We start from the raw sequence: 22,743 nt of genomic DNA, 5'->3' as shown, positions 1-22,743 counted from the left end.
CAGGAAATTGTTTCAACTTATAAGAGTACCTCGGTTGATAGCGTGCATCACAAAAGGAATTATTATATTATTCCACGAAACAAACTTGGTCAGGACATATTTATTCGGACTACTGAAATCAAGGAGCTTTCAAGTGTAATGATGATGCCATCAGGGGATGTGAAGCCTCTCAAAGTGCCCGTATCAAAAAATATGCTCGACTCTCACTTAAGAGGGAGTATTGGCCAAAAGATTCCAACAATGGTAACATTGATAATTGCAGAAGCACAGGTATGATCTTTCTTTCGTCTTTATGAGATGTTTTAAAAGTTTCAGTTTAAATATCATATTCTGATTTTTTTTGAAGTTGTCCTAGTTGGTCCATCGGTTTGGCTCGCTTCACATGTCTATATGGTTCATATTATTGTATTAATTTATGTATTGTTGCTTTGATTTTTTACTCATGAGTCATGGCTGTTGCAGTACCTCTGTGAGCTTTATGCTACTAGGCTTATAAAGTATGACATGTTGTTTATACTTAATTTTTGGTGCGTGAATCTCTGTTCATTTAGCTTGTTGCTACTTTCTTGCTGGATATTGTTCTGGGCATAAATTAAGTTATCAATAACCACCATTGTGGATTCTTTTTTGGCAGGACATTGATCCATTTGATATAACTATTAACCGGTTGGGAATAGTTAAGAAGTTGAAAGGAACTATATTCGATTCTCAAGTAGTAAAAATGCCCCCTGTGTGAAGGGAGGTGGAATTGTTAATATACATTTCTTCCGAATGACAGTCACATACACATGCCATTTTACATCTAGGAAGTTTTTTATTATATATATATATATATATATATATTATATATATATAGAAGTGAGTTCATATGAGAATGCATACTAATATGAGAAATGAGAATGAATTTTACATGCTATAACTCTTATGAATAACTGATGTAACTCTAATGAAAAAGTGATGTAACTCCAAAAACAAAATATTTGAAAAAGAAATTCAAAAAAAAACCAATTTTTTTTTGAATTCAAATTTTTTTTGAGGGATATAACTCTAATGAATAAGTGTTGTAACTCTAAACCAATCGTGTGGTTGAGATTCATTCTCATTTCTCATGTAAGGAGCATTCTCATGTGATCCTGCCTCTATATATATATATATAAATTATATATTATATATATATATATATATATATATAGCTCTGTCCTCAGTCTGTTTTTTTTACAAGGATGTTTCCAAATTTGTTATTCTGTTTCTTGAGCAGTGTTTAATTGTTAGTCTTGTTAATCTGTAGGAAGATTATGGACATTTGCATTTTCTCTGTAATTATTCAAAATGATCAATGTTTTAGTCACTGGAGATCACTTAAGAAGCACTAATGGTATACTTCCTCTGTTTTTTTTTTAATTGGACCATTTGCTATTTTTGCACTATTCATCAACCAACATTTTAGAGCTACCTCGCAACGTTTTAGTGGGGTCTTGTTAGATTCGTCTCAATTCGAGAATTCCGAATATCAAATTCTTATACACAATCAGAAATATTAGCGTACAAAGGAGCATCTTGACAAACGTGATAAAGCAAATGGTGCTTTAAAAAAAACCTTTTGAAGTATATGCATCATAGTCAGTAGAGAAGTGATATTGCCTTTTGACAAATTATATCCTTCCTGAGTATAATTGATTAAGTGATCTGGAAAGTGGAATTCTAATTCCTCTATTGCAATTAAGTAAATTGTAATTGCAACTTTGCAAGTACTATACATGATTTTTTTTTTTTGTAGCTGTTATGTTTATTTGCTTTTGTTTGTAGTATCTGAGAAGGGTTTAACTCATGCATTTATTTATCACATGCTTCAAATGCAGTTCAAAAAAGTGGATGGTCTATCTTCTCGTCAGTATTCTGTAGCAATACGTCTTAGTCCTGAACCTATGCTGTCAGATGGTATGGTACTGAATCAGCAGCAAAGTGTACGTACAAGTGGGCGTCGCTCTGAATCATGCAGTTCTTCTGAGCTTGAATGTGTAAAATGGAGTGAAGTTTTCTTCTTTAAAGTCAAATCTCCGGTATGTTAATCCTTAATCTGACATTCACTACTTAAGTTGTCTTTATGTTTGCATCTCTCTTTCACTCCCACCGTGCCCTCACCCTCTCTGGGTTTCTCTCAGATACTAATCTCATCTATCTATATATCTATCGATCTGTGACTGTCCTTTCTCCGTGTTTATAGTACCTAAGTTCAGGCATATAAATGTGTACTTAGTAGTTAGTAGTGCACTCTTTAGGGATCAATTTGGCAGACATGTTGAAAAAAAAAAGTATATGGCCATATTTATTAGAAAGTTGGTCCACATTATGTTGCTCTTGAAATGATTTTACTAGTTTATGATTATAAGGCAGCATAACTCTCTAATAATACGGGTATTTTGGGTAAAGATATGGGAATCCTACACCTCTAGTAATATGGGTAATATCGAATGATATGGTATTATTTATTAGATAGTTGATCAGAGATGGCAGCTATGATATTTGCAGGTATTAAATATGAGTTTGCATGATAAAAATAATTGTACGATGTGAATCTTCCATCAAACATTTGTTGCTTGAACTGAACTTCTGCTGATGTTGTAACAAGCTGCAAATTACGTAACTTGGCAGTTGCTGACTCTGTTAGCATTCTTAAAGTCACCATTACCAAACAACTTTCTTTCTGATATTTCGCGTATGTTGTCTATTATCTGAGCAGGACAGCTACCAATTGGAGCTTATTATGACCGACATTGGAAAAGGTATAATGTTTTTTGTTCAGAAGTATCTGTCCTCCCAACCCCCTGGCTATATGATCATAACCACGTATCACTTTTGATGCAGAGATGTGTTTGTCATTTGCCAATTACCTCTCTGTTCCAATTGGACGAACGAACAAATGGAAACTCAAACCTTAGGAAAGTGTTGACGACCTTATTAGAAAATCCAATACATTCTCATAATAATGTAGTATCATGCAACTTGATTCTACAGATTATAGAAGGATCAACTCTGTATTACTTGGGGGATAAGAATTATTAGTGTGTTTGGTTGGGCGTTAAACCTTTTCTTGGAAAAGTGGTTTTACCATTTTACTTTATTTGGTTTTTAAAGGGTGGAAAACAGTTTTCCAATTGGTGAAAATAGTTTTTCCAATGGTGGAAAACATTTTCCTTTCCACAGGAAGGGAAAACACAATTTCCTCCCTTATCATTTTCCATTGAAAGTGTTTTCCGTCCAATCAAACAAAGCCTTTATGGGCAATTAATCTTTCTATAGAATAATCCCATATACAACACAAAATTCAAATTTTTATATATTACTTTATTATATACTCCCCCCGATCTTTACTAGTTTACCCGTTTTGACTTTTGACACTATTCACACACATGACTTTGACTATCTCTTGTAATTTGTATTTAAGGAAAAATATAGTCATATGAGATCTTGTTGAATTCGTCTCAATGTGTATTATCCAAATATCAAGTTTTTGTAACTTTTTGCTTATAAAAAATTAGAGATATTAAGGTTCAAATTAGTATCTCGGCAAATGTGCCCCAAAGAAAGGGGTAAAGCAATAAAGTCCAGGGGAAGTAATTAAGAAGAAAAAAAATAGGTGGACAATCCTAAAAATCTTGCCGACGAAATGCAAGGACTTCAGGGTGATTAAGCATAAGATCAAAGGGGAAAATGGTGCCTAGCTGTAGCCTCAGCCTCAGCCTAATACCATCAACAGTTCCAACTTCCAAGTAATCTTGGTGAATAGACTTCAAAGGAGCACGATTGGCAGTACAAATCAAAACTGTCCAATCTCTCAAACAAGGCGACCTAAAGCCAAGACCTGTACTACTCAGCTAAACTAAAACAATAGGCATAACCTCCCGGAATCCAATAATTACCTAAATTAAAACGAAACTAATTAATTAAATTAAATTAAAGTAGCTTTTTGATTAATTATAAGAAATATCTACGAAATCTACAACTAGACTAGATAGAGGAAATATGAAAGCCTATCCATGAGCTGAGGAGGTGAATTCTGCCAGTCAGTGGCAAGATTTCTGCGCCAAAAGTCTCTTGCATGATTGAGGCCAGGTGATAAAAAGATAGACAGAGATGTGGCCGGCGGAAAGAGGTGATGGCGTGATGGTGGTGATCTGGTCGGAGATGCCAGAGTGGCTGATTTCCATTGAGGAGACAGCAAGTATGAAGGGGGATCTCAGATGAATTGTTGAGGCAGCAGAGTTCGAGGGAAAGGTGGCTGAAGTACTGCACTTGGTTGCGTACTGGTCCCCTAAGGATGGTCAGGGAGCAGGAGAGGGAAGTACTGACTGTTAACAGCTGTATAGAAAGCTTGCCCTATAGCAATATTATAGTAGTGGAAAAATGCTAACTGAGCTAACGGCTTCACCTTAAACCGGGGTTCATGGCAAGCTTTCCCTGTAAATGTTAGGATACTCAGCCCTTGGAGCAAGAGAGCAGGGGACAAATACTGGGCCCTATAATTCCTAGCCTCTTTGTGAGTATTAGGGGCTAAATGTTGCCGACGATGCTTCACAAGCAGCAGACTTATAAGCATCGACAAAGTTTTGCAGAAGAGAGAAATTCTGAAGAAATTTAGGCTTAAAGTATAGATAAGTTTGCTAAAAAATTGACTCGCGATGAAGGTTTTTTCTTAGGCCTGGGATCAGATTACGGTTTTTCTTGAAACTTCGCGGAGCTCAGATCTTGCTACATGGACATGCGGCAGCTAGTTATTTTTTCTATCAAGAGACTAGGTGTTATATCCTTTCTGAGGGTCAGTAGCTATGTGATTAGTATTGTGACTCTCCTTAATACCATGTAATGGTTTTCCCTGAAGTTGCTGCAGAAAAAGCTAGTAGAGACACTCTAACTAGATGTAAGAAAATTCCAAATTAAAGAATGCTCTCTGAGTTCAAATTTCTCTTTTGTCCTAAATTCTTGATCAACTGGAATGTATTTGGAGGGGGGGGGGGGTGAATTATTAGCTCAGAGGACATGAAATATTGAACACGAAATTCGGTAATGGCTGATAAATCTAACATCTAAGGAAGTCATATTTTCTCTCAAAATTTGGAGAATTTATTATAAGGACCAAGTGATGTAGGTTTATGAGGTACAAGAAAGTCGTGAAACTCTCCAAACTTTTTGGGGTGGGGGGTCTTATTTTTCTCTGCTCATTTCTCATATATTAGAGTGCTTGCTGAGAAGGCAGAAAACTATCAGGTATCTGGCAGTTGTATGACGTTATGATATTCAGGCTTCAACTGGTTTAGAACTTCTTTTCTAAAAAAACTGTCTATCCTCCATAGGCGTTGAGGTCTTTCATACATCTGAGAAAAGAAGTATAGGAAAGCTGGAAAAACATGTGTATGACAATATACAATAGAATTCACTTGATCTCATAAACTTATTCAATGTGCATATATTTATTGCTGAAGTATTATGTTGTTTCTCTCGTTTTGTCAATCTATTATCCATGTGTTCTGGCAGGTGATCTAGTTGGAATTTTCTCTGCCCCATTGAAGCAGATAGCAGCTTTAAAAAGTGAATATTCTCATGATGATGGCAATAAATGGAAATGGATTAATCTTCTTCCTCCAGACCCAAAGGTGCTTTTCATTTTTATTGATCACTTTCCTCTTAGCCTAAATTACCTGATCCTTTAGTCTACGATTTTTGATTCATCCATATTTGTTTCCCATCGCACCCCCTCCAGACACTAATATATCACACACACACTATATTATACTATGTTATGAGCCTCACACCAAGTCAATGTGTTCTTTTCTATTACTACAATCTCATGTGAGAGGAGATGCATACCGTCAAAAAGTCCCTCAAGTTACTGGAGCTAGTGCAAACTGAACCATGATTATTTTTTTGCAGATGTCGTCTGAGGGAGAGAGTTCAAAGGTATTACAAGGAAGATTAAGGCTTGCGGCTCTTTTGTCATCAAAACAGGAAGTTGAGAACAGGGATCAGTCGTCTTTTGGTGCTAAAAAACCCGGGTTCATCCAGATTAGTCCTAACAGGGAAGGGCCATGGACTTCAGTGAGGTTAAATTATGCTGCTCCTGCAGCTTGTTGGAGATTAGGCAATGATGTCGTTGCAAGCGAAGTTACTGTACAGGATGGCAATAGATATGTAAATATTAGATCCCTAGTCTCTGTACGTAATGATACTGATTTCACCCTTGATCTGTGTCTGAGGGCCAAGGCCCCATCTGAGTCCAAGAAGCCAGTGCATGAACCATGGACATCCAATAAGTCTAATCTGAAAGATGAAAGGGTTGAAACAGTGGATTTTTTTGAAGTAGAGAAGTATGTACCAGATGTTGGTTGGATTTGTTGCTCTGGAAAGCCTAGCAGTAATCAATCTGCTGGTGGAGTGCCTGATAAGGTGAGTTGCATTGCTTTAGTTGTTATCTGATTTGGTTGACTCAGGTGTGTATTTTCTTTTTTATGTAACTTCCTTTTGTTGATGTTATATGTTGAGTGCCTCTGTCTAAATTCCCAAATATAGTTAGGTTGTCGTGATTTGTTTATAAATCAGCTTTCTATTATATGCTAACTTTCAGCATAATCTGGTTCCTTGGTGTCTGTCGTAAATGAATGGTTACTTTGTGATGAATAACTAACCGATTACAACCTAGCCACTCTTACGAGAGGAATGGCACTCTCCCAATTAAACTAACTGAATACTTTTCACAAATATTGAACATGACTTCCCTCTCCCTAATCTCCTATATATAAAGAAATATTTCCTCACTAACTCCCTCTTATTCTTCAAGCTACTATTGAAACTAACTAATTAATAGATACCAAAAGTGCCCCTCTCTAGGCTAGTCTATTTTATACTTCCAGTTTGTTCTGTCACTTCTTTGGTAGTAGTAAATGTGTAAGCTAAAGATGAGCTAGAATTGGCTCTTTCAGTGCTAACTTTACAATTTTCTCGGCCAAGTAATAAGAGAGTATATTAGCAAAATTGCAAAACACAAAGGGTGGTATCACTCTTTTACAAAAGGATAGCTAAGGAAGTGAAAAAAAGAGTAAACTGTTCAACCTTGCATGGGTACTAAGCATAAAGGGAAGCTCATGAACAGCTTATGATCTTATCTACAAAATGAGTAATGGCAAATGAAGCTCCTTCAAGTGCTTGGCTCCAACTATACAAATGCATCACTAATCCACTTATTGATTCACCTTCTTTTTTATGCTGCAGAAATATCTTGACATAACCTAGTTGAATCCAAAAGTACCCAATTTAAGTTTGCAAATTTCATATAGCATCCAAGGTAGATATGTAGAGCTACTTATAATTTTCAAGCTGCAAACTTCTGCCAAGCAGTACAATCTTTGGTTGGCTGTGAATGACCTGACCATATCTATATGTCTGATCTCATATTGAGAAATCATTTGAAATTGATGTCTTAGGTTTCAATTTGTGAAGTATTCTTGTCTTGCTAAATTACAATTTAGAGACATGTTCCCTTAAATTTCATATGCATATTTTTAGATTGCTCCTTTGATGAGGTTACCCAATGAATTTAAGGCCCTTATACACATTCTGTGTTCATAATAATCTCTACTATTTTGACTTGAATGATCAATTTAGTAGAAGTAGGCATGGGTGCTGGCCAGGTCCTGGCCAAGTTGGGGGTTTGTGACACAGCCAGAGGACCAGTGCACCTAGGTAACCAAATTAGCCAGTCCAAGATGGGAAATATGGAATTTGTCAGTTATTCCCTTTTGATTTTAAAGATCTGGATTATAATCAGATCAACTTGGCTGGGCTCGGATGGGCCTGCTCAAACTAGGTTGAGAGTTTGAGTCACTCACTAAGCGGATCAAGTCAGACAAGAATATTCCCTGGTCATGACCAGGTCCAACCTAAGTGACCCCAATCCCAGTTGGTTCAAGGATTGAGTTGCCAAAGTTCCTCAAGGTACGGCAATAATTGTAATGAATTTTTTCATTTTTTTTATAAGCAGCTACAGGCCACTGCCCACTGTTCATGATAATGCTTGGCCGTCTCCAAGTATCTCTTTTTCTTCATAAATTTGTGTATCAGTCAATGCCAATTTCAAGTGTTAATGTATGATGATAAAAATTATGAAGAAAAACTTAACGGTGGAGTTGCATTTCCATGAATATTCGGATAAAGCTTATCTTACAAAACTAGATAATCACAGTACCACCACTTTTGCCTATCAACTGGGTTGTAAGAATTTTCTTTCATGATCTAATACTCTTATCGTTGGTAATTTTGATTATGTAATTACCAACCTGTTTCGTTTGTCTTTGCTTATGCAACCCTTGTTTGAAAACTCTATAAATCTGTAAGAATTCTAACAATTTGATTAACTTTGAAGATGATCACCATGGAAAGTTCTCCTACAGAAATATATGATTGACTAGATAAGATGTTGATTGACTGTATACTGTATCACTATTAAATGGAGAGGGGGTGAAGGGGGTAGCGATGTCAATTCCTTGTAGCAGAGATTTTGAATTTCTTTGGCTGTGGCCCTGTGTTATCCTAAGATGTTCAATTTTAATTCATGCTTCATCACTTCTATCCTCGCAAACCTAAGTGCTACTAAGATATTTGATATGCAGAATATTTCTGAAGTAGAACCACCATCTGGCTGGGAATGGGCTGATGATTGGCACCTTGATGAAGGATCAGTGCATACTACTGGTGGGTGGGTTTATGCCCCAGATCAGGAAAGTCTAAAGTGGCCAGAGTCTTATGATGCTGAAAATTACGTGAATTATGTGAGGCAACGCAGATGGGTAAGAAACAGGAAACAGATAGCAAGTGATACACAGCGACATGTATCCGTTGGGCTGCTTAAACCTGGTGACTCTGCTCCCCTTCCTCTTGTGTGCTTAACGCAATCTGGACCTTATGTTCTGCTGCTACGACCTTTAAATTTCGGAACTCCAGATGAATATGCTTGGAGTAAAGTTGTTGAAAAGCCTGTTGAGTTACAGGGTTCTCGCAAACTTCAAGAAGAACCCGAGGTTTGCATATCTGATCTTGAGGAGTCTGAGAAATTGTTGTATTGTGAACAGATTAGTGGAACCTCTTCCAATGGCTCCCATGGAACCTGGTTCTGTTTGAGTGTGCTGGCTAAAGAGATTGCAAAAGATATCCGTTCAGATCCCATCCAGGATTGGAGTCTTGTGATTAAGTCCCCATTAAATATTGCCAATTATCTTCCCTTGAGAGTTGAGTATTCAGTTCTTGAAATGCAATCAAGTGGCCACTTTGTTGCACGTGCTAGAGGCATTTTTTCTCCTGGGAAAGCTGTAAATGTCTATGCTGCTGATGTTACAAAACCTTTATTCTTGTCTCTGCTTCCACAAAAAGGGTGGCTGCCAATGCATGTAAGAATCCAAAAATTATTCAATTATCCTTTTGCTCTTAGTTCTGACTCTGGCAGTATGTTTGTCAGAATCAATTTTCTCAGTCGTCTCTGTTTTCTGCAGGAAGCTGTTCCCATATCTAATGGAGTGCCATCCACTACTCTGGATTTAAGAAGTTCAACATCCGGAAGGTCTTCCATGCACATCATTACCTGCTTTACTTCTATAATTATATTTTTGCTTGATTTAACGTCCCTTTTATGCCCCTTCTCTAGTGTTGAAAGCTCAATAACTTCATTGGCGCAGGACTGTGCAAGTGGTTCTAGAGCAGCATCAGGGCAAAGAACAATCAGCAGTACCAAAAGCTGTCAGAATATACGCACCATATTGGTTTGCTGTTGCCAGGTGTCCTCCTGTTACATTTAGGCTAGTTGATAGAACTGACAAAAAGTCAGGAAAGGTTTCCTCACCATTGAAGTCAAGAAATAACAAACCAGAAATAAGTGGGCAAATAACGGAAGATGAATTCCAGGAAGGTTGCACAATTGCTTCATCTTTGAACTTCAAATTAGTGGGAATACAAGCATCTATTTCCCATCATGGGGAAGATTCTTTTGGACCCGTTAAAGATCTTTCTCCACTTGGTGACATGGTACATTGGATTCATAACTGAATATGTCAGCTCCTAATTGATTTTTTTTTTTACAATTGCCTTCATCTGATTTTTAGGATGGATCACTGGATTTGCCAGCTTATGATACTGCTGGTAACTGTATTAGACTGTTCGTCACCACCAAACCATGCCCTTATCAGTCTATTCCCACAAAGGTATTCCTAGAAACTTAGCCTTTGTGAAAGTTTTGTGGACAGCCAGAATTCAGAGCTGTTTCTTTGTTTTCAGGTGATCTCCATTAGACCATATATGACTTTCACAAACAGAACAGGTGAGGATATATTTGTTAAGCTAAGCAGCGATGATGAGCAAAAGGTCTTAAGGGCATCGGATTCGAGAGTGTGCTTTCTCTATCGAGAAACTAGTGATTATGATAAACTCCAGGTATGTCCAATTATATCAAAGAGATCAATGTTAGTTTGTTGTATATTTGATCTTTACTTTTTCTTGCTTTTCATTACTATCTCTTCTATATTTAAATGTCAACTATGTGTCTATGTCACATGTCCCTTTCTTGCATTTACTGAGACAAAACTTGATGGGACTGAGGATTATTTTTGGATTACAACACTTAGTTAAAAAAGACTCATGATTGGAGCAATAGGAGAATGATATCATGAATAAGAGAAAGTAAAAAAAATATTTATCAATATATAGAGAAAATAAGATAAACAGATGAGCATATCAAATATGTTAGTAGAAGAAAATATAATTAGCCAATAAGCTACGTGCTAACTTAAACAATAAAATGATTCATACTTTGTAATTTTACTTTGTTTTACAAAAAGTACATATAAGGCAAAGGAGTTGTAACCTTATTAGTCTCTAGCAAGTGGAATTTAGGCATCTTACCCCGAAAGGATATGTGCATTCCATTTCCCATTCATTGGGATGTTCCCTTCATATATTTTTGAGTGATGCAATTTCATTAATATGGGCCCTGTTTGTGTCCTGCAACAATATTTACTGAAGTGAATGGTTATTTGAGCTGTCTAAGGCTTCAAACAACTGATGTAAAGAAAAAAAATTTAAGTAGTATCTTAGTACTGAAACTTAAACTATTCTTAGTCAGTAAAATTCATATTAATAGTTGATTTGATGAGTCCTTAAAAGTGTTAAAAAAATTTCTAGACATTTAAAGGCAATATTGCTGAATTTTTAGTCAGTAATTGATTTTCTTTTAAATATGTTTGTTTAGAGAAAGTGATAATTAAATTTCACTGATCTTAAAATTTTAATGTGTTTTCACTGGCTGGTACAAACAAAACAGTATGCATATGTTGACAATTCACATTGATCTTTTTAGAAGCATGGTTCAAAATTTGAATGTTGAACTTTGTTTTTTAATGGTGGCTTGTGCTTAAAATCTTTTGAGCCATTTGTATGAGAACCATGTTAATCTTTGGAAAATGCTCAAATGTTGTAGATTCGCTTAGGGGATACCAAATGGTCCTTTCCTATTGGGATCCTTAAGGAAGACACCCTCTCCCTGGTTTTGAGAAAGGAAAGTGGTGAACGGGTATTTGTAAGGATGGAAGTACGGGGTTACGAGGAAGGATCGCGTTTCATTGTTGTTTTTCGTTTAGGCTCAAGAAGTCTCATCAGGTATTAGTTTTGAACCTTTCCATAATTTGCATGACAAATATCATTCACTTAATATATTTGAGCCTGCATGTACATGCATTGCATAAGTGTTTGCATTTTGCATAGGCACCCTTGAATTTGGCTTTAGCATGTCTATTAATGTTTACGGTTGTTGAATTGGGCAATTTTATTGTCGTAGGAACTTCATTGCCTTAATTGTGTAGTTTTTTCATTTCATACAGACTTGAAAATAGAACGAGCAAGACAATCAGCATTTGTCAGAGTGGATTTGATGATGACCATTCAATTCATTTGACGCCTTTGTCTACAACGAACTTTTCTTGGGATGATCCATACGGCCACAAAACTTTAAATGTTAGTGTGTATACTGACAATAGTGTGAACATTTCAACAATCAGCTTGGAAACTGCTGTCATTTGTTCAGTAGAAGGGACAGGGATGCAGTTTCAACTGGTGCACACCGGTAATATCACAGTCGCTCGATTCACAGAGGAGCAGCCATCCAGTTTGAGCGCACATGGAGATTCCCAGGTGATGCATGAAAGTGGGGAGAGTCTTCAGGTGCAAAGAAAAGTGCGAAATATTGCTCCATTATTTGAATTTACTGTCGAGCTTGGTGTGCTTGGTCTTAGTGTTATAGACCATAGACCTAGAGAGCTTTCCTATTTATACTTGGAGAGGGTATATATAGCATATGCAACTGGCTGTGATGGTGGCACTACAAACAGGTATGGCTATTTCAATGCATTTATCTATACCCTCGCTTTCTTCATATTATCTGTGATTAGGACTAGAGCTAATAAATATGGTTCTAGAAATACTGGCTTTCATTTACTCTCTCTTTTTTTTTTTTGGTAAGAAATATAAACCTCGCACGGGTATACCCGGCTAGCTACAGAAGCATAGCCCCTTTGGACTTTGGAGTGGGTTGGAGGGAAGGGTAAGGCGAACTCTACCCCAAAGTGCCTAAAATGAGGCTGGATCTACAACCTCATGGTTGTGAGATACAAACCACTAGGGCTTCATATGTTTTTTTTTTTTTTGGGGGGGGGGGTCTGGGGTTTGGGTTGGGTAACGATTGTAAGAGGTTTAGAAAAGCACATTAACTTTAAGCGAATTGGCACCCAATATTTGAAATATGATAATAACTACAAATATTAATTCTAAATCCTTGTAATGTAGGCGAACTTTAGAATCTCGAGGGCTTACTTTACGTTTGAGCAAAACTGAGTACAAGGAGTGCAATTTTAGTAATAGGAAGGAGTCAGGTAAGGATTTATTATTGAATAGTAAGGAGTTGCCCATAAGCAAGTAATTTAAATATCTGGGGTTGATACCTTCAAAGAAGCATCTTAGATTCGATAATGAATAGTATACGATGAGGGATAGAGGGGAAGGAGCTACAGATATTTTGTGCGGCTGTAGCTTAAGGTTTAAAGAAAAATTTGCATGTGGCTAATTAAACGAAAGTTATTATATGGTCTGAGTGTTTGGCATTAGGAAGGATCATATTAATATTAGAAGGTGGGATAGCAGATATGCATGAATGTGTCGGTAAACTATAATGAATATATTTGAAAGAAGGTGAAAGTTGCAAATATTAAGGATAAGAGAGAACCGGGTACAATAGTTTAGACATGTGAGATGTCAATTAGATGATGCGCCAATAAAGATAGTGGGGAATGGGAATTATTGAGATTTTAAGAGAAATCGAGGGAGGCCCAAGATGACTTGGACAGGGGTCTTGAGAATGATATAGATTAGGTTTTCAGGAAGATGTAGGACTTGAAAAAAGAGAATGGAAGCGGAAGATCTATGTAGGGGAATTATTGAGATTTTAAGAGAAATCGAGGGAGGCCCAAGATGACTTGGACGGGGTCTTGAGAATGATATAGATTAGATTTTCAGGAAGATATAGGACTTGAAAAAAGAGAATAGAAGCGGAAGATCTATGTAGATGACCACAAGAAATAAATCTTGATTCTTGACTTATGCAACCAACTGTCCTTTTGGGATTAAAGCTTTGGCGTTGTTGTTGAAAACAAGAATGCAGGTCAATCCAAAAGAAGCCATTCGTTTTCTGTTTCCATATTATCTAGAGTTGATTGACGTTTTAATGTATCTGCTTAGTACTAGATAGAGGAAAAAGGTGATAGTGCATGCTTTTTTCAGTGTATGTCGATCCGCGTAGAGTGTTTGATTATGCATCATTCCAGCCTCAATAAAAGTAATTATCTGAGACTGCGAGGAGAATTTCTCTTTAGCTAAGTGATTAATCTTCTTCTTATACAGGTTCAAGCTCATCTTGGGTCATTTGCAGCTTGACAATCAGCTTCCCTTGACAGCGATGCCTGTATTACTAGCACCTGAGCAAACCGAGATGCAGCAACCGGTATTCAAAATGAAACTTACAATTCGAAATGAGAACACTGATGGCATCCAAGTGTATCCAGATGTGTATATACAAGTAATATTAATATTTTTTGTTCATTTCTCACTTTTCAATAAATTTGTCTAAATGAGTGTCTGACAACTTTTATGACTACAGGTAACTGAGAAGTGGTGGAGGCTAAACATTCATGAACCAATTATTTGGGCAACCATGGATTTTTACAACAACTTGCAGCTTGCTCGTCTTCCGCAAAACCCAAATGTCACACAAGTTGATCCAGAGATACGTATAGAGTAAGAATTTATTTTTCGGCATCATTTCATATGCCTGGTTCTAGACCTATACATGAAAAAAAAATTGGGCTTGGTAAAATTTCGGAGTCATCTTTGAAGTATTCATTCTATTTTGCTGTGGTGAACTGGTAGTTGCTTGGCTGCTGTCTTCTTAGTTGTTTATTTATTTACTAACCAAATTAAATCCATTAGCATGTTTCTAGGGGATTTGAAGTTCTTGCGATTTCTATTTTCAGATACAAGGTGCTGACATCTTTTTAATATTCTGCAGCCTTATAGATGTTTCAGAAGTTAGACTGAAAGTTGCATTGGAGACAGCACCAGCTCAAAGACCCCATGGCGTATTGGGTGTTTGGAGTCCCTTATTGTCAGCCATTGGCAGTGCATTTAAAATTCAAGTGAGCTTGCTAGTGATTCAAAGAAGTCCATGATGGAACCTTTTTCTCTCACCTCTTACTGATAATGAGTGTCGTATAAATACGTTAAAAAAGGGTATTATATATCATGCACTAGAGGAGTGCTAGAACAGAAATAATCATATGGTCAGGCTGTCATGTACAACATTTATTAACTAATTCAAGAAAGGATGCCTATCTCTCACGAAGCAACACTTATCTCCAAAAACCATGCAGCTACCTGAAATAAAGTCTCCAATAACCATGCGGTTGCCTGAAATAAATGTTCAACTCCTTGACGACTAGCATCTGCGCTCTAACATTCACTATTTTGTCCCTGTCCATGTAATTCAACAGTATCACAAAGGAAACTAGCTTACACATCAGGAATTCATTGTTGAATACTCTTGTTTTCTGAATCACAAGCACATCCTTGCTTTACCAGCTTACCAGACACTTGAATATTACCTAAGAAAGCCAAGGATAAGTGCCAAAAAATGACCCTATGACAAAATAGGATCTGATCAACCGACTCTATTTTAACTTATCACAAGCTGCCCAACTTACAAGAATTTTTTTTTGTAAGCGCATCCTCTGCAGAAATATAACCCGATGCAGAGATACCCCAGCAAACATCATACTCTAGGTAGAGATTTGATTCCTAAATAGCCTTAGAAGGAAATCAATATGTACTTTTATTCGAGGAAGTGGTAAAACTCCGGAACATAATATCTTTTTCCATTTTAAAATTGAAATCTGTATTAAAAATGATTATTATTATTTTTGACAATAATACACATTTAAACAAATCTAACAAGAGTAAATGTTTTTTCTTGTATACTTCCTCCATTCTTTTTTAATTGCAGCATTTTGTCCATTAATAGCTCTGGTTATGTATTTGTATAAATTATGCAAATGAGATATTAATAAACTACACATTGAGACGAGTCAAATAAGATCTCATATGACTAAGTATATCCTTGTCAATAGATTGGCATACACAGTCAAAGTGAATAGTAGAAAAGTCAAAATGTAGCAATTAAAAAAGAGCAGAGGAAGTATTCATTAATATCTATGGATCAATATCATGATAGTTGATGAACTTGGAACTGGAAAAGCCAAATTATTGTGAAGGTCGGAGAATATGAGATCATGATAACTTTCCTGAACAAAATACCATTAGCTATTAATATCGTAAGATTTAACATGGTTTCTCGTGGACTTGAACATCATTTTTGTGGCTAGTTTGGCTACAAATGACTACGGTTATTTACTTGTTATCTAGTTTGTATATTGTGTATATTTGTTAAACAAGGTTGCTCATATTGCATTAAAATGTTGAAGTATGGAAGGCGTATATAACTCTTTTAAGCCAAACCCGAAGGCTCTAGATGACTAGATCTTGAACAAGCATTGTTCAAGTTGACCTCAGAAGAACCTGAACCTGAAATTATCTAACCAGAACCAACCGACAGTTCTATATGACCATAACCATGTAACATGTATCTTTTGCAGATTCATTTACGGAAAGTTATGCGCAAAGACAGATTCATGCGAAAGAGCGCTGTGGTTCCGGCCATTACAAATCGGATCTGGAGGGACTTGATACACAATCCTCTGCATTTAATACTCTCAGTTGATGTACTAGGCATGACAAGATCTACATTAGCTTCTCTTGGCAAAGGTTTTGCGGAGCTTTCTACAGATGGACAGTTTCTTCGATTACGTTCAAAGCAGGTTTTACCATTTCTATCCTTTAATATGCAAGTTTCGAGTCTTCAACTCCAATTTAGACATATTGAACGTAATTGAAAACTGCATCAGGTATGGTCTAGAAGAATCACTAGTGTAGGTGATGGAATTAAACAAGGAACTGAAGCTCTTGCACAAGGTGTTGCATTTGGTGTGTCAGGAGTAGTCAGAAAACCTGTTGAGAGTGCTCGGCAGAATGGTGTTCTTGGACTTGCGCATGGGATTGGGCGAGCCTTTGTGGGATTTATAGTCCAACCGATGAGTGGAGCATTGGATTTTCTTTCGTTGACTGTTGATGGAATTGGTGCAAGTTGTGCCAGATGCTTTGATGTTTTAAACAACAGGACCTCACTCTATAGAGTCAGAAATCCTCGAGCTATACACTCGGATAGTATTCTTCGAGAATACGATGAAAGAGAAGCTCTCGGACAGGTAAATGTTTTCCTAGATTTGCTTCTCGCATGAGCATCTTACTTTATGTTTGTTCGAATGGTGAGGCTAAGAGCTGACATTTGTGGTGCCAAAATTTCCTATGGATTACCAATCATTGATGGTTTTAAAACCGCTAAGCCCAAGCCAAACTTTAGCTTGTGACCTAATAACTTAATCATTGATGAAGATGTTTGAACTTTGATGATTTTGACATTTTTACAAGTGAACCTTACATCTCATAATCATTACTTCAAGTCTCTAATATCATTTGATTTCAACTTTCTTCAGAAATTTCGACCTATGTACCCTAGTTTTGAAATTGAATTTTATGGATTAGATGTTGCTTGATGTTCCCCCTTCAGCAAGATGCAAATAAAAGAGAGACTAGTAGGTTATTCGATTATATCTGAAAACAGATGCCTGTTGTTTTGTCCTTTCTACTCAACTCATGACTCATGTCAGCGAGGTTACAAACATCTTTATCTCCCTATATACTGGCAATGGCAGGATCCAAGCTGTTTCTTATTGCCGCTGCCACTGAAACAAAACTTGCTACATCTATGTGATTCATATAGCCCATGTCTAGAATATGACAGATTCTCCTCATCTTTGATCACTTTTTTTTTGTAGCAGCCAGCTATTTTTCATTCTTTCTCTGCACTTTGATTTTGGGATTCTCATCTTGACCAACTAGCACTGGAAGCTTTAACTCCGGAGGGTGCTCCAGTTAGTTCCACTTCTGGAATGAAGCTTTGCGCATCAGAAATTACTTTTTTAAATGCTGAATTTCCTCATCTTCAATCAAAAAATTGCTGCCTTCACCTACCCATTAATTTTCCCTATACTACCTTCACTTTTCATCCACCTTGCTGCTCTCATTTGAAAATAGTTCATTGTGAAAATCTTAGAATGAACTATGACTGGGTTTCTCATTAGATATACTTTTCTTAGTCTGTAAATTTTCCCCTGGTCTTCCTATTATCTTTTTTCTTTTCTTAGTGCCACAAGTTAGGCATTATAACTGTCATCACCACACAAGACACAAATAATAGGAAGCTTTAGAGGGCTTGCATTATTAGAGAAGTTTTAATTGTTGATCTATCAAAATAACAATTCAGGCCCCAAGGGAGGTCCTTCACCTTAAAGGATACTAGCTTTATATGCACGCTATGCGTGCGAAATCGTTGTCAAAATTAAATTAATTAGCACCATGATTACATCTAGTATTAGTTTGAGGCTTTGAGCAAGAACGTGGATACTTGCTAGACTAATAGCAGAAGAGGGAGAAGATCAGGCTAGTTTCCTATAGTGTTGTTGTTGCAGTTATTGTTTTCCATATAATAAGGATTTTTTTTTAAATAATAGCTAATGGTATTTTGTTCAGGAAAGTTATCATGATCTCATACTGCTTTCTGATTAGACAAAAGGACTTCTGTTAGTATGTTCTCAAATGGAGTCTTATCATGTCTGCAGATTTTTATATTGAAACTATAACGATGGTTCCCATTTACTTGAATAACAAGATTCGTCTTAAATTCAGAGTGCTTTTTTTCTGTTTCGATCCAGATGATTCTTTGGCTTGCAGAAGCAAGTCGTAACTTGGGATGCACGAAAATCTTCAAAGAACCCTCCAAATTCGCTTGGTCTGATTACTATGAAGATCATTTTGTGTTGCCTCATCAAAGGATTATATTGGTTACAAACAAAAGGGTGATGCTACTTCAGGTACATAAGAGAGAAGTGACTCTTCTAGATCAAATGTAGCACTATAAGATCTTTATAAATTTGTTTGTGTGTTTTCTGGATTTAGCTCAAATCTTCAGAAGATATGGACTCAAAACCTAGCAAGATTATATGGGATGTGCCTTGGGAAGAGCTACTGGCACTTGAGTTGGCAAAAGTTGGAAGACTTCGACCTTCACATCTGATTCTTCATCTGAAAACTTTCAAGAGATCTGAGTCATTTGCTCGGGTCATAAAGTGCAAGCCTGAGGAAGAATCTGAAGGTAGAGAACCACTGGCAGTTAACATCTGCTCAACAGTGCGGAAGATGTGGAAAGCCTGTCAGTCTGATATGCGAAGCTTATCATTAAAGGTCAAAAGAAAGTATTTTATCCCATAGTTTGTTCATTCCGGGTCACATTGTGTCATAATGAAGTTACCCATCAGCAGGTACCTTCAAGTCAGAGACGTGTGCACTTCTCTTGGAGTGAAGCTGACAGGAGAGATCTGCAAAACCAAACCAAAGCTATTCTTATGTCAAGGGAAGCATCATCTTCTAGTTCTGTATCCCCTGAAAGGAGATTTTTGGAGCACAATGTAAACTTCCTTAAGATTTGGAGTAGTGAACAAGAATCTAAGGGCCGATGCACATTGCGCAGAAAGGTGAGGAATTTGGTAAAGTTACATGTCGCAGGCTTTTACTTCAATAAAGAAACTGCTTTCTAATTAAAAGAATATTGTTCAGGCTGTTGAGGATGATGCTGTATGTAGCGTCTGGAGACCAGCTTGTCCTTCTGGGTAAATTAGGAACTCTCTCTCTCTTTTGCTTTATTCCTTGCCTTCCCATCATCAGTATGCTAGCTTGATTTATGTGCCTGCATATCTTGACTTTGCTGTTACATTAACGTGGCTTTGATATCAATAAAGATGTTGCTTCTCTCAGCATGAACTGTAACAGATCTGAAGTCCGGCATTGATCTCAACGGCTGAACCTCCTTAATAGACTAAGCCATGGTTTTTTTATGACAGTTTTTGAATCTGATTTTTCAATTGACACTTTAACTTTACGAGTGCATGTATTTGTTGAGTGCCTGCAGCCTCCCTGTCTCCTCTCTTCCCCCTTCCCCCTTCCCCCTTCCCCCTCCCCCCTCCCCTGACCGATCCCCATCCAGCCAATGCCTTTGTGGGGAAGGAGAGGGGAGAAGGAAATTTGTAAAAGAAAAATTGAGAAAACCTTTACAATGGGAAGAAGGGAGGGGAATGATGAAAGGGAAAAAGAAATAGTTGGGGACAATTAAGAAGTTATAGTAAGTGTTGCTTGCTTAATGGTATGTAATGTGGTTTATTGGACTTCCTAGTGCAACTTCTAGTAATGAACTAATAATTATTTTTTTTCATATCCTATCCATAAATATAACATTGCAGTTACTCATATCCTCTTTGTTTCAAGCCTTTGACTAGAACCTAATTGTATGATTATATTGTTCATTGAATTATTGTTGCTGAAGCTGCTGTATTTTGATATTTTCTCTTGAGCTTCTGTGTAGAGGCAGGAGCTCAGTTTAGTGGTATATGTTGGATCTAAACCCTATTACATTGTCTTGCAATCTGATTAGCCTTGCTTGTAATGTTCTAGAAAGTCCTGCTTGGATTTTTTCATGCATCTCTTAAATGTTGTAGAAAAACTCATCAAATGCTTTTATTCTTCAGGTATGTGTCTATTGGTGACATAGCTCATATTGGTGGTCATCCACCAAGTGTCGCGGCAGTCTATCTTTACGATGACCAGATTTTTGCACTCCCAATGGGTTTTGACCTGGTAAAGATTGTGCATATTCAACTGCAACTCCCAACTTTTTATTTAAAAAAAGAAACTTTTTGTGCAAATTTTGGGTTGTACCCTTATAAGGTGTATATTTTACAGCCCGTTGAGATAGCACTTTGGCTAACATATACTATTATCTACTTTTATGTATACTAGTTTTTGGCCTGAACTTCAGCTAGCCTTGAGTCACACTAAAGGAAGTAATTATATAAGGAAATAATTTTGAATATTTCATAGAATCTTCATAATCAGTTCCAAATCTTAACAAAAATTAGTTTATGAAACATAATTTAAGAAGATTATCCAAGATCTCCTATTAGAAGAAGATAGATTTTTGTTGGAAGAATATTGTATTTCCCAAAATATCTCACAAATGATTTAGGCGGGATTTTTTTTTAATGAAATAGTATGTGTCTTTTTTGGTTTTTGTTTGAGTATAATAAAAATAGATATATACTGTATTCCATAACACCTAGAAACCAGCTTTCTTCAACCATTGATTTCGACATCACTAGTTCTATCGACTGTGAAACCATGGAAATTTCTTCTTGATCCTATGTTGAAGATTAGTACACTAACTTTATGGCTTATGTGCAACTCCTCTAGGCCTTAATATTTCAACTGTCAGATCGTACACCCAAGAGCATGTTGTGCAATATGCTCCTGAATAGTGATCTTTTATTGTACTACTGTATTCTTTTATCATGAAGTGTATTTTCTTGTGGATGATAATGAGACATGTGCTTCATCCTCTCTTACTCTGAAAAGGATATAATCTTTTACTTTGAAGTTTGAATCATATGTGCTTTTGGGAGCATGATGCACATCATACTCATGGGTGTGTAGTATCTAAATTGTGTTATCTTTAGTAAAGTTAGCACCTAGATGGCCTGTTAATGATAATATCGTCTCTCTTTTGGGGTTGATGTAGGTATGGAGGAATTGTGCAGATGATTATGTGACACCAGCATCCATATGGCTTCCACGGGCTCCGGAGGGATTTGTAGCCCTAGGGTGTGTGGCTGTGTCAGGGTTCAGTGAGCCTGAAGCCAATGTTGTCCATTGTGTGGCAGAAACATTAGTTGAAGAGACAGCATTTGAAGGAGAAAAGATATGGTCTGCGCCAGATTCGTATCCATGGGCATGCCATTTCTATCAGGTGCAGAGTGCTGCTCTTCATTTTGTAGCTTTAAGACAGCCTAGGGAAGATTCTGGATGGATGCCAAAGAAGGTGCGCGAGGGTTTGGTTTCTTCACCACTCTCATCTGAGACTCACTAAATTTCTGAAGCACTATTGGAATTGTTTTTCTGCTAATAGTTTTCCGGTGTTGCCCTTTACTTGTGGTTCTGAATTCTGATTTTTTGATGTGCATATATTTACTTTGCCAGAGATGCCTTAGAAAATTTTGTCATTGTTTTAGGTTGTGACAAAATTTTGTACTGTAAAATAATTGAGAAATTCATGTTCAAAAGGAAATAGACAATCAAATACCATTATCTAAAAGCTTTTATTAGGTGTTACTAGGACGAGGTACTTCGATTCAGTTAAGTCATCTTGTGAGTGGGGAAAGGGTCTGGCACTTATTAGATAATACATGCATGTGTTATGTGTAGTGAAGTATACCAAGTGTACGTCATGCCAAATCAAATGATATAGACCGAGTGATGCTACCGGTAATTTGTATTATTGCAACATCACCTATTGGCACGTTATTTAAAAAAGTCATGTGAAGAGGAGAGATAGAGGTAGATAAAAAGTAGGACTTATGTTTTATGAGAGAAAGAGAGTTTATTTAAGGAAAAATTGTTAGAAACTACTTATTAAAAACACTTTTTTAAAAAAAAACTATCTTATATCATGTTTATTTTACAAAACTACCTTATAAGTGGAAAAACCTTAAAAAGCACTACCAAATTCAGAATTTACTAACCATGGTTAAGTATTTCGATCCTTCAATTGTCACTCTACTATAAGATTACTAAAATACCCCTTAAACTACCCAACCCCTCTTCGTTAATTTCCCTCACATCGGCATTTTAACTATTGAATACCCCCTTAAATCGTTTGTGTAATTTCTTCTCCCAACCTTTTGCTTCACCAATTAATTCTTCATTATGAGTAACAAAAGCAGATAGAAATTGGGTTTTGGGTCATGAATTGATGTCGTTGATGATGATGAAGAATATGGTTTGATGATGGTGCAAAGCTTGCTCTACTATACACTTATACTGCTGGTTTGT

At 36.7% G+C, this 22,743-nt stretch overlaps 1 protein-coding gene across 1 annotated transcript in view; it reads left to right on the top strand.

Annotated features, from left to right (window-relative positions):
- LOC104892878 (hypothetical protein) overlaps positions 1-22,023 on the top strand; it is a 63,601-nt gene extending 41,578 nt beyond the window's left edge. Inside the window, 23 exon segments of the mRNA XM_019249516.3 lie at positions 4-270; positions 1,860-2,060; positions 2,741-2,783; positions 5,533-5,651; positions 5,929-6,441; positions 8,646-9,434; positions 9,537-9,604; positions 9,720-10,065; positions 10,143-10,241; positions 10,315-10,470; positions 11,513-11,691; positions 11,913-12,419; positions 13,984-14,158; positions 14,240-14,376; positions 14,648-14,774; positions 16,287-16,508; positions 16,596-16,955; positions 18,522-18,680; positions 18,766-19,050; positions 19,128-19,340; positions 19,423-19,475; positions 20,388-20,496; positions 21,434-22,023. Coding sequence (XP_019105061.2) covers positions 4-270; positions 1,860-2,060; positions 2,741-2,783; positions 5,533-5,651; positions 5,929-6,441; positions 8,646-9,434; positions 9,537-9,604; positions 9,720-10,065; positions 10,143-10,241; positions 10,315-10,470; positions 11,513-11,691; positions 11,913-12,419; positions 13,984-14,158; positions 14,240-14,376; positions 14,648-14,774; positions 16,287-16,508; positions 16,596-16,955; positions 18,522-18,680; positions 18,766-19,050; positions 19,128-19,340; positions 19,423-19,475; positions 20,388-20,496; positions 21,434-21,781 — 5,475 coding nt within the window. The 3' untranslated portion in view covers positions 21,782-22,023.
- The last annotated feature ends 720 nt before the right edge of the window (positions 22,024-22,743 follow it).

This window comes from Beta vulgaris, chromosome 5, assembly GCF_026745355.1.
Source record: "Beta vulgaris subsp. vulgaris cultivar EL10 chromosome 5, EL10.2, whole genome shotgun sequence".
Taxonomy (NCBI): Eukaryota; Viridiplantae; Streptophyta; class Magnoliopsida; order Caryophyllales; family Amaranthaceae; genus Beta; species Beta vulgaris.
The sequence above is the reverse complement of the archived record's forward strand: the minus strand, read 5'-3'. Positions and strand labels throughout refer to the sequence as shown.